Genomic DNA, 14,494 nt, shown 5'->3' on the forward strand with positions numbered 1-14,494 from the left:
ACAAACTAGTCACTGATTTCAAATAGGTAGGGGGCTATAACTAATTTTGGTCTTCTTGAGTTTAAACATTTTAAAATTATACAATATAATTATTAATATTAATTTTAAATGTAAATGGTCCTCAAAAAATTAATGTTTAATGACCATGTTAGGAGTAGATTTTGAATTGTAAGTACAGAAACAGCAGATAAGTGAATCCATACAGTTATCAGATATAACTAATATTGTGAACAGTTTTAACTTATCATGACCATAATGATCATGCAGTCATGCTATTTACTACTCTATACACCACAAAAGACATTTATCCAATCCTCTGTCTATCACGGAAATCAACATGTTCTCAAGTGGCTAAGGCTTTTATACTGGAAATCACAGCCGGAAGTGCTCTTTCCTCATGGAGTGTGACTTGACAGTGGTCCACCGCACCCACTGGAGGCTGGAGGCTGCCTGGGAAGCTGGAGCATCCCTGTTTTGTTACCCACCGACCCAGCATCAGTGAACAAAAAGAAGCAAAGCCCGAGCCTTATGTTGACCATCTGAGCAGACATGGGCTGCAGGTGGGGAGGGACTGGTCATCCATCGCTGAGTGAGCTGACGGGGGCTTTTTAAATTCAACACTGCATCCAACACTATGGCTAAACAGTACGATGTGCTCTTCCGACTCCTGCTTCTCGGAGATTCTGGGGTTGGGAAAACATGTTTGTTATGCAGATTCACGGACAACGAATTTCACCCGTCTCACATCTCCACCATCGGTAAGCCTCTGCCCGCAGGAGTTCTTTCCTCACACTCCGTCCTGCATCTGTCTCTTGGCTCTCCCGTTGTTTTGAATGGTCTTTCAGCCTTTTCTATCGATGCTATATATGCGCATCACTCTCTCTTTGTGGCCGCTGAATTTCCAGTCTATGTTCTGCAAATTAGATTGGGTGCAGTTTAAAGTTTAAAGAGGCGATGGATTTTTTAATTGAATTAGAGGAGTGAATTCACATGGAATAAAGAGAGTGTTAATTAGCAAATCAACGTGATTGGATTGGTTGAGGAAGCCCTGAGGGGAGAGATGAAACACAACATCATGCAGATGACTTTAATAACTACCAGCACTTGGGTCTGACTTTCACATATGGGGATGGTCTTTGTTTTGCAGCAGGCTCCCATGTCGCCTGTCAAACTGGAGTCTGGGGGTCCCCAGGTATCCCTTTGTGGGCTCCCAGGGGCTCCTGATCAAAGAGCGTAATGGTTGTTTTTATTTATTGTTTAATTTACTGTCACAGTGTATATGATCACTATAATGAGCCATAGGTTTGTAAATGAAATCCCATCTTAATACAAAAGATGAAATGAAAATAACAGTTTTGGAAACATCATGACATATTCAGCTTCTTCTTTATTTGCAGAACAAACTAAAAGTATCAGTTTTTACTCTTAGTCATGGGTTTGCCACATCCCTGAAAATGGTAACGGCTCAGCAGAGCTCAGCCAGCCTCTTCGCTCTCAGTTAGGGGCTGTGCAGTATATCTGTCTGCAGAGTTTGGATTCAGAGTGTGGACCATGACAGGCACATTACCATGCTTCACTTTGAGGTTAGGCAAATAAGGATATACAGTGAGTAGTGTTTTTTTTGGGGTTTTTTTTTCACATGCTGTGGTGGAGTCTCTTATCTCCTCCTCGATGGCACCTGATCTGTCTTTCCCAAGTGTGCGTGTGTGTGTGTGTTTGTGTGTGTTCACTTAATTGACATAATTTCTCATGGGAACTTCCTATTTTTTGAGGTAGTGTCTACTTTCTGGCATTGTTTGCAGTAATTGGGCAGAATATGGAGAAGACAAGATACAGAAATCCCTGTGGCTTAAGGGGAAATAAAAGTCAGGAAGTGTTCCTCCTGGTTGTGACTGATAACTGACATTTTATTGGAAAGACAGAGAATATGTTGTCCGTATAAGGTCAAGACAATGACTCATGAAACTGGTGGTCAGGGTACGATCTTCAGACAGATGTTGCTTAAAAAGATCTCAAAGGAAAGACAATTGCACTATTCATTATTCATTTTAACATCATTGATTAACATTATTTTTTGACTGTTGATGTGTTTTCATGGAAGCCTCAGTAAAATCAAAGCATTTATGATTTGTGAGGAGTTTTACACTCTTCTACCAATTACACACGCCTCATCACACTGAACCTCGAATGCTTTTCTTTTCATTTATTTATCTAAGCCTCAAACATCATTGAGGCTTCTCTCATTTGCAGTGATGTTGAGATGCATAAAATTTGAAAAGAGGACAGGACTCAGTGAAAGCATTTGCACATTGAAGCCAGTTGTGATATACGCTCACGTGCTTACAGACACTGCAGTATGCTATTTTAAGTCACGCACCTATAGTGCTCCACAGGAAACTTCCACCCTGTAGATTCATGCTCATATCTTACATTGCACGCCCTTTCTGATGCCTCAGAGAAGAAACGTTTGGTGTGCCTGTGCATGTCGAAAAAACAAAAGGTGACGTTTTGATCTTTTTGTGCTTTCATTGTAGCGTATTAAATCCTCTCAGGTACAGCTGGATGCTCGGAAATCAGGCTCTTGTGTCTGTGCAGTCCAGATATTTATACAGAACTGAATAATTGTGGGCAGCAGACTGTGTCGATGAGCCATGCTGGGAGGCATTTCATGGGCCTGCAATAATTCAAACCTCTCCTCAGACTAAACAAGCCCGACAAAGTTCAGAGAGAGAGAGAGAGAGAGAGAGAGAGAGATCAAGAGTGACCACCATCAGTGCCCTCCTGCGATGGATCAATAAATAATTTCCCAACCTTCACGTGACAGAGGGATATAAATTCCCTCCCGTGCCCCCCTGATAGGTAGCTCTATTATTCACCAGTTCCTGTTACAGTCCACTCATCCTAATTATCTCAGAACCTGCTGGGACCTCTCACACACAGAGAGTTGTATTCAACAAGCCCCACGTGGACACCCAAACATTACTTGATTGTTGAGCATCTTGTTCCAAAACCATGGACATTAATGCTGCTGCAACAGCCTCCGCCCTCCTAAGAAAACTTGAAGATTGTGGACGATGGCTGCAGGGATTTTCTCCCATTCTGTCATAAGAAATTTAGTGAGGTTTTCTGTTGTGTTTTTGATTCATCCTCAAAGTGCAGGATGGGGTTGAGGTCAGGACTTTGTGCAGGCCACACCAAACTCAGAAAACCACTTCTTTATGGACCTGGCAGTGTGTTGTCATGTTGAGAATGGAAAGGAGACTCACCCAAACTGATGCATGCTATTGTCTAACATATCATTGCATGCTAGTTGAAACCATGACAACCAGCCCCAGGACAAACGTACACAGAGGTAGATGGACAGGGGTGACCACTGTCTCCAGAGTTGTTTTCTATAATCAAGCATTTTGAGAATTTTGTGCTCCTTTGGTTTCGTGCTTAACATGGCTTTCTGTGCATTATTTGACAGGTCGATGTTGAAACTTAACAATGATACGGTAAATGATCTTTACAGCAGATATACTGTTTATTTTTATCATCTTGTGGTCTGTATTCCTCAAGAAAACTCACACTTGCAAAGAAGTCGGAAACAGAACAAAGAAAGTTGAAACTGCAGAACGGTTTCAAACTCAAGCCAAGATTTCTGTCTTTGCTTTGAAAGTTTTTTTAAAATACCCAGAAATAGGATAACAATAAATAGCACACCTGGCAATAGGATCCACAAAAGATCTGACTTTATTCCCCCCACTGTAAAATGAAAGCTCAGACAATAAAAATCAAATCATTGGAGCACCTCACCTGAGCTATTGATACCTGTCCGTATCCAGGTATCCTGTTTTATCCTAACAGCGCACTGTGTTCCTCATAACATTTTCATCTGGGCCTGAGAGTGCACATTTCACTGGCAAAGAGCAGCTGTAGAGATGATTTAGCAATGGTGTTCAGTCACACTGCGGAGTTTAATCTTCTTGTCACCGGACTTCTCAGAGCTACTGGCTGTCAAAATATTTCTGAAGTATGAGCTCAGCCCAACTCTATATCACAGCTCAATAAGCAGCTGTCCTTGCGGTGGTGATCCCGGTGGTGTTGTGGTCAGGGCCTGGTCATACACTCAGCCCACTGCTGTTTGATGAGCTCATTAGTCTAAAGGGCCCAGCATGGATCACAGCTACCGCAGATGGCCACCCTGCTGCAAAGAGGTTATCAAGGAAATGAATGCTGTTGGCTTTCTAGGGATGTAGAAGGTGTGAGCGTATCTCTTATATATAGTTGAGATCCTGTGTTTTTGTTAGCCTGTTAGTTACAGCAGCAGTTTATGTCAAAAGCTGCTTGATAGGAGTACCCTGGTGGCCTAGGGGTTAAAGTGCAGACCATGAGCTGTCGCGTCTCTGGTTTGCATCTGGCTGTCTCTCTCTGCCCATTTCCTGTCATCTCACTGTTGTGTCTCTCCATAAGGCATAAAAATGGTCAAAAAAATACTGATTTCAGTTCATTTTGGTAGAAATTTAGGCCATGAACCAAGAAACAGCTTCATTTGTGGCCCTTGAAGTTCTCCTATGGAGCTTATAAACCAAAAGGTGCAGGCTATAACTTGAGCAAATATGTACATTTTAAGCTGATACCAATGTAAATATTTGAGAGTTTTAATAGATATGATGATTCAGGTGTGTTATGCTAAGTAGAAACTGGTGAAACCTTGAGCTGCTACAGATCCAACCAGCACTGACTCAAGTGACATCACTTTTGTATGTATACAGGAATCATTTCTGGCATTTCTGTAGCACAATTTCTAGTCACTTATTGGCCCTAATATACGCATATAGCAATGTATCTGTGCTAAGTATAGCATCAAAATTAAATTCATTTCCTGGATGACTTTTGACCAGTGTTCCACTGTGTAACACTGGTCTGGAACTGAATCGTCACTGGGTTATTATACACATTTAATTTCATATGGTAGGTCATTAGAAAGCTGATACAGATTGATGAAAAGTTTATAATTGAATAAAATGCTTGTTCTTTGTCCTGCTGTGGCCTGAAGACAACAGCTGTCTGTCCTCAGCTGGAAGTGATAGCCATGGATGGCAGACCCATTCTCCAGTGAATTTGTGTCAGTGCCAGGGCGTCCATCCGTCCATCCATTAGTGAGCCTGTCGCCATTACCTACAGCACACTGACACGTGTCACCGCCTAATCCGTCTTGCACAGTTGAACACTGTCATCCTGGTAATTAGTCGAGTCAGTTTTGGGTGTGTACCCATTAGGTTTTACATGGCTTTCACACTGCGGATTGTGAAATGCTGCCATGTTAAATTAACTGCTGTCTCTCATATTGTGCGCATTGTGCTTGTTCCCATTGTCACAGTTCCCTCTGAAGGGAAGCTTTAGAATAGCCTTTTTTTTTTTAAGCTGTTCTTCGTGACTCAGGATTTAACATTTTTTAAACAGCTGAATTTTTCTTAAAACTTGGCAAAGACAAGATGTGAAATGTTTTGCAAGCAGAAAAAGTACTGTTAAATTAAATGTGTATTAGTAACAGACACAGTTCAGTTCCACTAATATACAACAAACAGTAACAGGTTATTTACACACCAACACACATGCATCATCACACTGAAGACTGCCCTTGAATGCAACATAGCTGCCAAACCTCTAATATGGAGAGAGATTTTGTGTAGCTTCCCACCAGCCTCAGCCCACTGTGTCTTAGGTCATTCGTTGTCTGCACTTTGGCTTGCACCCTGTTCTCATTCTGCTTTGCTGTTATAAAATGAAGCAAAGCAATCAGATGGATACACATAAAACTGATTTGTTTAACAGCTGGAAGCTGACAGTGTGGGCTGAAGTTTTCCAAATATAACTGTTTAAGTGACTAGCTGATGATTTTCATTTATTCTATTACAGCTTGCTGGTGGAGTCATCTTGATTCACTTTTTTTTTTATCTACAGTTGCACACTGCCATGCACAATATGAGGTTCTGCTGAATCAATCATTACCACTCAGAACTAATAACATGGTTTAAACATAGCAGTGGGTTTGTGTCAAATAAAAAAAAAGAAATCTGATAAATCTGATAAATCTGATCTGAAAAATCCAACGACAACTTAGCGTTCATTTGGGCATAGTGACTGAATGGAACATAGAGCTTAAAAACTATGAACAGAACAGAGAATGGAGGAGGGTTTAGAATAATGTTGTACTCGCTTCATGTCATTATACTCATCAGTTGCTAAATTTTAAAGTTATTCATCGGTTTTATTTATCTCTAACAAAATGCTGCCAACATAAATTTACTCTAAGCCCTGTAAAATGATTATGTTCACAAAATGAACTCAGAACATACAAACACATGTCCAGGGGGTTAATACCCTCTTGATACAACTAACAATACCTTTATCAGATGTAATGGATGTAATTATACCTATTATACCTCTAAACATTATTTTATTGAATGATGATTCTTCTCTTGCTTTATCAAGCTATCAGAGCAGTGGTAGTAATGAGCTGACTGACTTTCATTTCATTTCGTTCTAAAGGTTCTTTCTTTAGAACATAATAGGAAGAAAACAGGTCATGAGGGCTGAGGCAACAGAACTCTTGCTTTAGCAATGGAAAAAGTCTATGGATGTACAGGTACGGGTGTGTATTTAGTGTAGTGTGTGTATATTGACCGATGTGAATATGTACCTGTATTTTATTTATTTATTTGTTTCTTTGATTTTCTTGATATCAGTGAAAGTATATGAAATCTGCAAGTGACAGAAGCCATGCCATGGTTCTGTTCTTACATTCATAGTGTATGGGTTAATATGAAGTCTGATATTATGTATTTCTCTGCATGGGACCCAATAATTTGGCCTACAGTAGCTCACTTATCTATATAGGTACCTGGGTACATAGTAGCCAACAACATGTTCATTTCTCTATCTTCTTGTATTGATATTTAAGGGGGAAAATAAATACAAAATCATTCATCCATTCATTCATTAGCCATGCTGCTTATCCTACAAAAAAAGTGGAAATAATAATAATAATTATATAAAATCAAATTGTAATTTTATAGATTAAAAGAAAATAAGTAAGTGCATTTATAATGTATATGTGATCAACTTAGTGATGTGCTATGTAATGTCAACACAATATTTCAGCGACTTGATTTTCATGTGTCTCCTCCTTTAAAAAAAAAACAAAACAAAACAAAAAAAAAAATCTAAACCATTAAAAAATTGATCAGGAAAAAAAAATCTTGATTCAATTTTTTGTTTTCAGATTTAATCTATCCCCATAGTTTAGACACCCACTGTGCAACTGGAGAATACATTAATTCTGACCGGAGCTTCATACACTGCTAATACAGCTGGACACTGGAAGACAGCCCCTTTTTCATTGGTCTCCTCTCTCTTCTCGAGCCTCGGGCAAAGCAAGCCACTGATTGTTATGCTGACCTTTCACTTATTTAGTCTTGGTCTGGAAGTTCTGTAGTCAAAGAGAAAGGCCGCCTCGCCACTTAAATGAGGCCTCACGCTGTCAGGGCAGTGAGCACAAGACTTCGCCTGACTCCAGCTGGAGTCAAGCGAAACACATAACCTCTCAAAATCAGCCCGGCCAGCTATAGTTCGTCTGTCAGCTGTTTCTTTTGGAATACAAACCTGGCAGAAATGCAGCTATAAAAACCACAAACAGCAGTTCTTCCAGTTATATGGGATTCGATCGGACTCTGCAGCTCTTTCTCTGAGCGTGATACCAGCTGTGACACATGGGTGCTGAGAGTCAGGTTAACTGCAATGAACTGTTAATTGATTTCTCAGGGATTAGTGTGGTCTGTAGAAGCTTGTGGGTTTGCTTTTTATTGACTTGAATGCATTAGTGTGAGGAGGCAATCATGGAGAAAAGAGATAAGAGGAGAGATTTTGATTATATCCCATCAGGACAGATATCCATGGTTCTCCTGCAATATTTCGGGGAATTTGGGAGTTGATTAATAACATAAAGAGGAATTTACATCCTACTATTGCACATCTTTAGCACACGCTGAGGTTTTTAAGCCTGATTCTGATTATAATAAAATCTTGAAATTGAACAGTTGGACTAAATAAATACAAGAGATTTATATTCTCCACCACAATTACACAGCTGGTAATGGAGGAAAGGCCTGAAACAACATTTATACCATCACATAGGCCAACAACATTTACCAATCATATGATTAAAGGGATTCTGTGTTTAGTGAAAAATTCTGGATCGAAACTTAAACTGCCCTGTTATCTTTTTCCACTCTTCCAAAGTATATTTCTGGGGAAGTAATCAATACTTGGATTTAGTTTTTGTCATAAAAACACAAAAACAAACAAAAAAAAAAACAACACAACTTTGTATCAGCAGCAAATATAAAGTATCAGTGACTTCTCCTCAGTAATATCCATGTCAGTTCAGGCCTCCAAAAATAAACTCAGGGTGAGTCTTTATAGAAATCACAAATTGTCCCCGCTTTTGAGCGACTGTCTATGAACAATATCTCACTGAGTCTTCTGAAATAGATCAGAGATCACTGAAGCGTGAGCGACTTCCACCTTAACCCCTCCCCTTCTCAGCTCTGTTTCTTTTCTCTCACCTGTTCCTCTGTGGTGTTATGCAGTGCTCAGCTTTCACTTCGCCCTTCTCCCTTAATTCACCTCCCGTGTGATCGATGCAGAGACCTAAACGAGGTCTCCGCTCCCCGGATCATTAGCCCGGTCTTCTAACGGGCTGAATACACAGGGATGATGTGGCTGCAAATATGCTGCAAAGCTGCAGCAGATACGGATGAACCTTTGTCTGTCAAAGACATGCCGGGTTAATTGATTTCAGTCACTTATTGGCTGGAGAGCGCTCACATCTCCGAGAACATTCAGAACATTTAGTCTGAGCACAGCCCTCACTGGTGTGGAGAGATATCAAACAAACCCAGAGCTCCTCTGTGAATGCAGCATTGTATTTCCTAACCATATCCTCCCTCTCTTACAGGAGTCGACTTCAAAATGAAGACACTAGTAATAGATGGTATCAAAGTACGGACACAGATATGGTAGGATATTGAAATGAAACACAGTGTTGGATGGCCTGGTGCATGAGATTGACACCGTGTTATTAGATGTTACTCAGTGGTAGTTCTGACAGAGGGGACGTTATTTATTTGCAAATGTGCTACAACAACCATGGCTTACAGTTCTCTATTATTATGTTTAGGGTGACAACACTGAGGTCATGACCAAAATTTGGGGTTTTAACAACCTGAAGGAATTTCAAGTTGTACTATGAAAATCTGATTCCAGCAGTTTTTAACTCAATCTGCCTGGATTTTTTAAATCACATTTTTAAAAACATTTGTCATCCATTATCAACACTCAGTCAGGCACTGGACTAACAAGAGTCTACAGGGGCTAAATGCTAAGTGGTTGCTAGCATCATCAGCATGCTAACATGTTGATATTTAGCATTTATAATGTTGAAAAATGGAATTTGAATTATAGGTTTCTGGTCAGTATGACTACCCTGCATGTTGCCATATTATAGTCTCACAAATGTTGTCTGTGCATATTCATATATGTTTGTATCTGTCCAGGGACACTGCGGGCCAGGAAAGGTACCAGACCATAACCAAGCAGTACTACAGACGAGCACAGGTAGATGTCTCCTCCATTTACTCTGTCGCTGCAAGTCATTAACCACGCAGTCGTGTAATATTATTCCCACAGAGTACCATAACAAATTTAAATCTAATTTATTTCTGAAATTAAATTTGTCACAGCTACAGGAATAACTCATGCCAAATGCCTGGCACTACTTCAGGTCCTCAGATGAACCATTTAGGAGCTTTTAAAGGGATCTCAGCTCATGGACCAAAGTTGTTACAGCTAGAAGCTTTAAATTATCAATATTGGAAAAGGATTTGGTCTTGCACCAGTGATACTGTGAGCATACTGTTCTCCTATTAAAAGAGAGCATGTCTTTTACCCCCCTAGAGGATGTTGAGACAAGCTCTCCATGGCCACATACAACCACTGCCATATTGGCATAGTTTTATATGCATTTTGCTTTGAGCTGCTAACAATGTTAAAGTGGGTGAAACTGAATTGTCCTTTTACCAGAAACTGGCAATGGAATAGAAAGAAAAGTGTCCTGTTTCTGTTTTGTGCTTTAAAACAATTCAGCAGGCTTCTTACGCAGCCGGTGGCTTACAATGTGAAATGCATTGTAGCAGCAACCAATTTTCCAATTGGTGGTCTGGTTTGTTTACAGTAATCATATCAATGTGTCCAAATGTACTGATTTTTAAAATACGATTCTCTAAAGTGCTTTAAAATACACCGGTTCTCTCCTGTTTTTTTTAAATCTTTGACAATCTCTGTTCAGGGAATCTTCCTGGTGTATGATATCACGAGTGAGCGATCTTTCCAACACATCATGAAGTGGGCCAGTGACGTGGACGAGGTGAGTCATGGAGATCTGGGGATTTAAGAATGAGATAAATCATGCGCAGTGGAAAAACAGCAAGCATTTTTTCCCGCATTGTAAGAAAGGGCAAAACTGACAAAACTACTTACTGTGCAGCAGCTCCAAGTTGACAAAGAACACATGTCTGACATGGTGTGATAAAAACCAAATGCTTTGACCTGACAGCTGGGCCGTGTTTATTATATTCCATCTTCATTTTCAAATACCTGTCATCGTATTTCTAAATGTGTAGCCATAAATTTCAGAAGGAGAACATTTTTTCCTCTTGCAGTCATTTTTTCTATTGGCTTTTGGTCTCCATAAAGCAGTCTCGTCTGCCCTGCTTCCCCCTGCCATTTCCCAGATGATTTTATTCTATTAATTTAGTCATTATGGACCTAATTTCCTCTGTGGGCTTATCCAAATATATACACTATTGATCTTGGCATGCTTCCTACATATTTTTAATCTAGGTCTCATTTCCTGAGCACTGTCGCTCTTGTGTTTTCTTCTTCCTCTGTTCTCTTGACATTTGAAATCTGTCTCTCTCTCTTCCTATCTCTTTAATTTAGTTTTTTTATTCCTCTTGCTTATCTGTAAATATCCGTTCATGTTCACATGACAAACCCCTGCAGTACGCTCCGGACAAGGTCCAGAAGATCCTCGTAGGGAACAAGTCAGATGAGGTGGACAAAAGGCAGGTGGCCACAGAGCAAGGTGTCAAGGTGGGTCAGTCATTGACTCAAAACTGGAAGCCAGTGATGATATGAATATGTAACTGATCCAGTTTGGGTTAAAGTTAAAATAATGCTGTAAAATAAATTCTAGTTGAGATGTTTCCAAAGATACCAACTATGTCAGGCTGAATTTTTGGGAAATGTTTATAAAATGTTGCATAGGACATGTAAAATGTGTCGATCTGCTGGCGTACTGTTGCCACAATGACCAAGCTGATGCAGATTTCATTTGGGTTCAGGTAGAAACTTTGCTTTCAAGTGAGCCACAAACTCTGACCTCTCTGAACAGGTTTGCGTGTGTGTTTTCTGTGCAACGGAACATAACATAAAAGATGAAATAATGCATACATAAATACTTATGCATTATTTATAAATGCAAACAGAAGGTCCTGGGGCTATGAGTTGGACTGTGCTCTGAACATTTTGCACCAAATGGTTTGTGTTCTTGGAAAGCACTGAGCCTGAGTTTACCAAAAGCTTATACTCATCATAGATAAAATTTTAGGGGTAGGTTTGGATTTCTAGTTCATAAACAAGCTCTAAGGCCTTGATGCACCAATTTGACCTCAGCAACCTCCTGTTGCCTCACAATGCCTCACATTTTTCATTAAAAGATGCACTTGAACGCACCACTTCATCTGACCGCAGCAGGAAAGGAAAAAAACAGTCAGTTGTTTGTGCTCCTGAATCAAAAAGACGAAGTTTTTTTTTTCCAGGAAAGTAAAATGTGTCTCTGTTATCCGTCTTCCAGTTGGCTAAGGCTTATGGAATGGACTTCTTTGAGACAAGTGCCTTCACCAACCATAATATAACAGAGGTGAGGTGATCTGGAGAGTCAGTCTAAAAGGAACTCGTGACATTTCATGACCATGTACACACTCGTGATAACATCAGAGCAATGCATGCAGTCATTATTGTACAGTAGGAAGAAATGACATATGAATAAATGCAGCTTATCTCTCGTCTTGTTTTTGTCCCGTGGCAAGACTTTCACACGATTGGCTGAACAGGTGCTGGCGGCCAATAAAAAGGACTTGGATCTTCTCCGGATGTCTGTTAATGACGAGCTTAATCTCGCTGCTCTGGAGGAAGAGGAGGGACTCAGTGACAGCACCGCAGACGACCAACGCAAAGGCTGCTGGTGTTAGAGGGATGGCATGAATTTTGGCTGACTACATGACATCACCACACACTTTGCACACTCTTAGAAAAATGTGTTTCCTTTTGTATTAGCCTGAAATACAGAGGTAGGCCTAGCTACAATTTAGAAACCAGCTATGCCCCCTCTGTTTCACGGAGCAATGCCAAAAAATGAGAGCAGTTCCAAGGGCAAAGCTGGAATCAGTTTGTCACAAAGTGTGTGGTGAATTAACTAACTGAAGGTCCAAAAGTCAAAGATTCCCTCGGTGGGACAGAATGTTCTTTATCTAAAGCAGTTCCTGCTCAGTTCAGTGTGTTTTTGATGTAACCAAATGTAATCCCTGTCCACTACAAATTAAGCAATTTTCATACATTTGAAAAGACTAGACACAAAACTTCCAGAAGAGCTGGAGAAGAAGAATTGATCATCTTTTCTCTACAGAATTTGTACAGCAGTCCGGATGCAGGGGATAGGGAATGACCTGGAACTCTTCACCGCTGACTTGAAGAGTTTCAAAGTTTTTTTTCAAAGTGCTGTCTCTGATATGCCTTGCACATCAACAATATGATTGATTACTTTTGGCCTTCCTCCACCCCTATCGTGTTTTCCTTTAAGTGAGTATTAGCGCTCATACAGCCATAGCCTTTCTACAATTGAATGCATTAGATGTAGTGTAAGAAATCACCACAAGAGGGCGCTGTATACATTGCAGAAATTGTTCAGTGGTAAGGTATACTGGCAAACCATTTCTTCTTTCCTCATCTGTCTGACTTTGGTTGTAGTTACACTTGCCATGGCTACTCATAATGGCACAAAAGGATCCTTAATATATGCAGCCATCTTATTATTTTGCTTTAATATTTCCATGCAGATGTTGGCTACACAGGATGTTTTGCAGCTTGTAATATCTTTCATCTAAGTGGTCAAATGTACCTGCACAAGGCGTTGAGAGGGAAGGAAATGTTGTGAGCAAAATTATTCAATTTCCCTGTAGCAAAACTGAAGATATTTTTCATTTTATAGTCTCTGTTTATAGCAGAAAATATCCTTGGATGGTTTCATAACTGCACATCACTGCATTGTACATACCAGGTTTTTCACAGCATTGTAGATTGATAACATCATTAATTTAATGTATTACCATTAGAGGGCTGTATAAAAAAAAAAGTCCACAGTGATAATTTAGATGGTCTGAAATATTACCTCTGTGAATATAATAATGTCTTGGTCATTCTGTCCTCACTGTTTTGTACAGAGTCCAGTGGAGATGCCATTTCTCTTTTCCCCTCAGATTTAAAAAGGGACAAGCGAGAGTTCTGCATGCGATTCACTCTTCTTTCCTTTCTTTTATTGCAACTTCAATGAAGTTAATAATCAGCTGATCGTAATACAAGTATAGCATTTGACCAGAGTTGCCTGTTGGAGACTTACTCAGAATGACCATCGGAGGACAAACTTTGGCTTTTTTTTTTGCAACTTAGTATTACTGAATGCTACTCGAAACAACTGTTTATGTGTGCACTGTGTGAAATGGCAGTGTGTTGTGCTGAATGATGTTCTGGATACACAATGTATCTGTGTTGTTTGCAAGATTTCTTTTTTCTTTTAGACTAATTGTATTTGTGGACATATATTACATGCAACATGTAAAATGCAACATGTTATTCCTGGAGAAAAGATGTCAGATGTTTATGAGTAAATACTTGCAGATATATGACTCAGTGTCAGTGTGTCTTCTTGGTTATGCTGAGACTCAGGAAGGTATGGTACATTAGAATTTGTTCAGTGTAATAAATAATTAGATGTAGAGGTCGTTAAAAAAATAATGGAAAGACACATCAATTTAGGGATGGGTAATTTGTGTTAAATCAATATCACAATACTAATAAGAATATTTTTTATAAAACCCAAATACAAGGTTGGGCAATATGGAAGAAATCTTATATCACAGAATCAATATACATTGTGACATTGTCGATTTTCTGGAACTTCAGTTGTGGGAAACCTTTTATAGGTAAAACAACCAGATTTAAATTTTTGGCAGATTAGGTGCAACTGTGTAACAATATAATGATACAAGACAATGATAAAATGTCAGAAAGGGAGAGAACTGACTCAGTAATATCCTATCAACAGCAATAT

At 39.6% G+C, this 14,494-nt stretch overlaps 1 protein-coding gene across 1 annotated transcript; it reads left to right on the forward strand.

Annotated features, from left to right (window-relative positions):
- Positions 1-374: 374 nt before the first annotated feature.
- Positions 375-14,069, forward strand: rab15 (RAB15, member RAS oncogene family). The gene is made up of 7 exons (XM_071468001.1): positions 375-758; positions 9,005-9,065; positions 9,603-9,663; positions 10,394-10,471; positions 11,110-11,199; positions 11,963-12,028; positions 12,198-14,069. The coding sequence occupies exons 1-7, from the start codon at positions 635-637 to the stop codon at positions 12,357-12,359; spliced, it is 642 nt and encodes a 213-aa protein (XP_071324102.1). The 5' UTR covers positions 375-634; the 3' UTR covers positions 12,360-14,069.
- Positions 14,070-14,494: the final 425 nt, after the last annotated feature.

The sequence above is a fragment of the Trachinotus anak genome, unplaced genomic scaffold (genome assembly GCF_046630095.1).
Source record: "Trachinotus anak isolate AG129_WGS33_773 ecotype Australia unplaced genomic scaffold, CSIRO_AGI_Tana_v1 ptg000031l, whole genome shotgun sequence".
Taxonomy (NCBI): domain Eukaryota; kingdom Metazoa; phylum Chordata; class Actinopteri; order Carangiformes; family Carangidae; genus Trachinotus; species Trachinotus anak.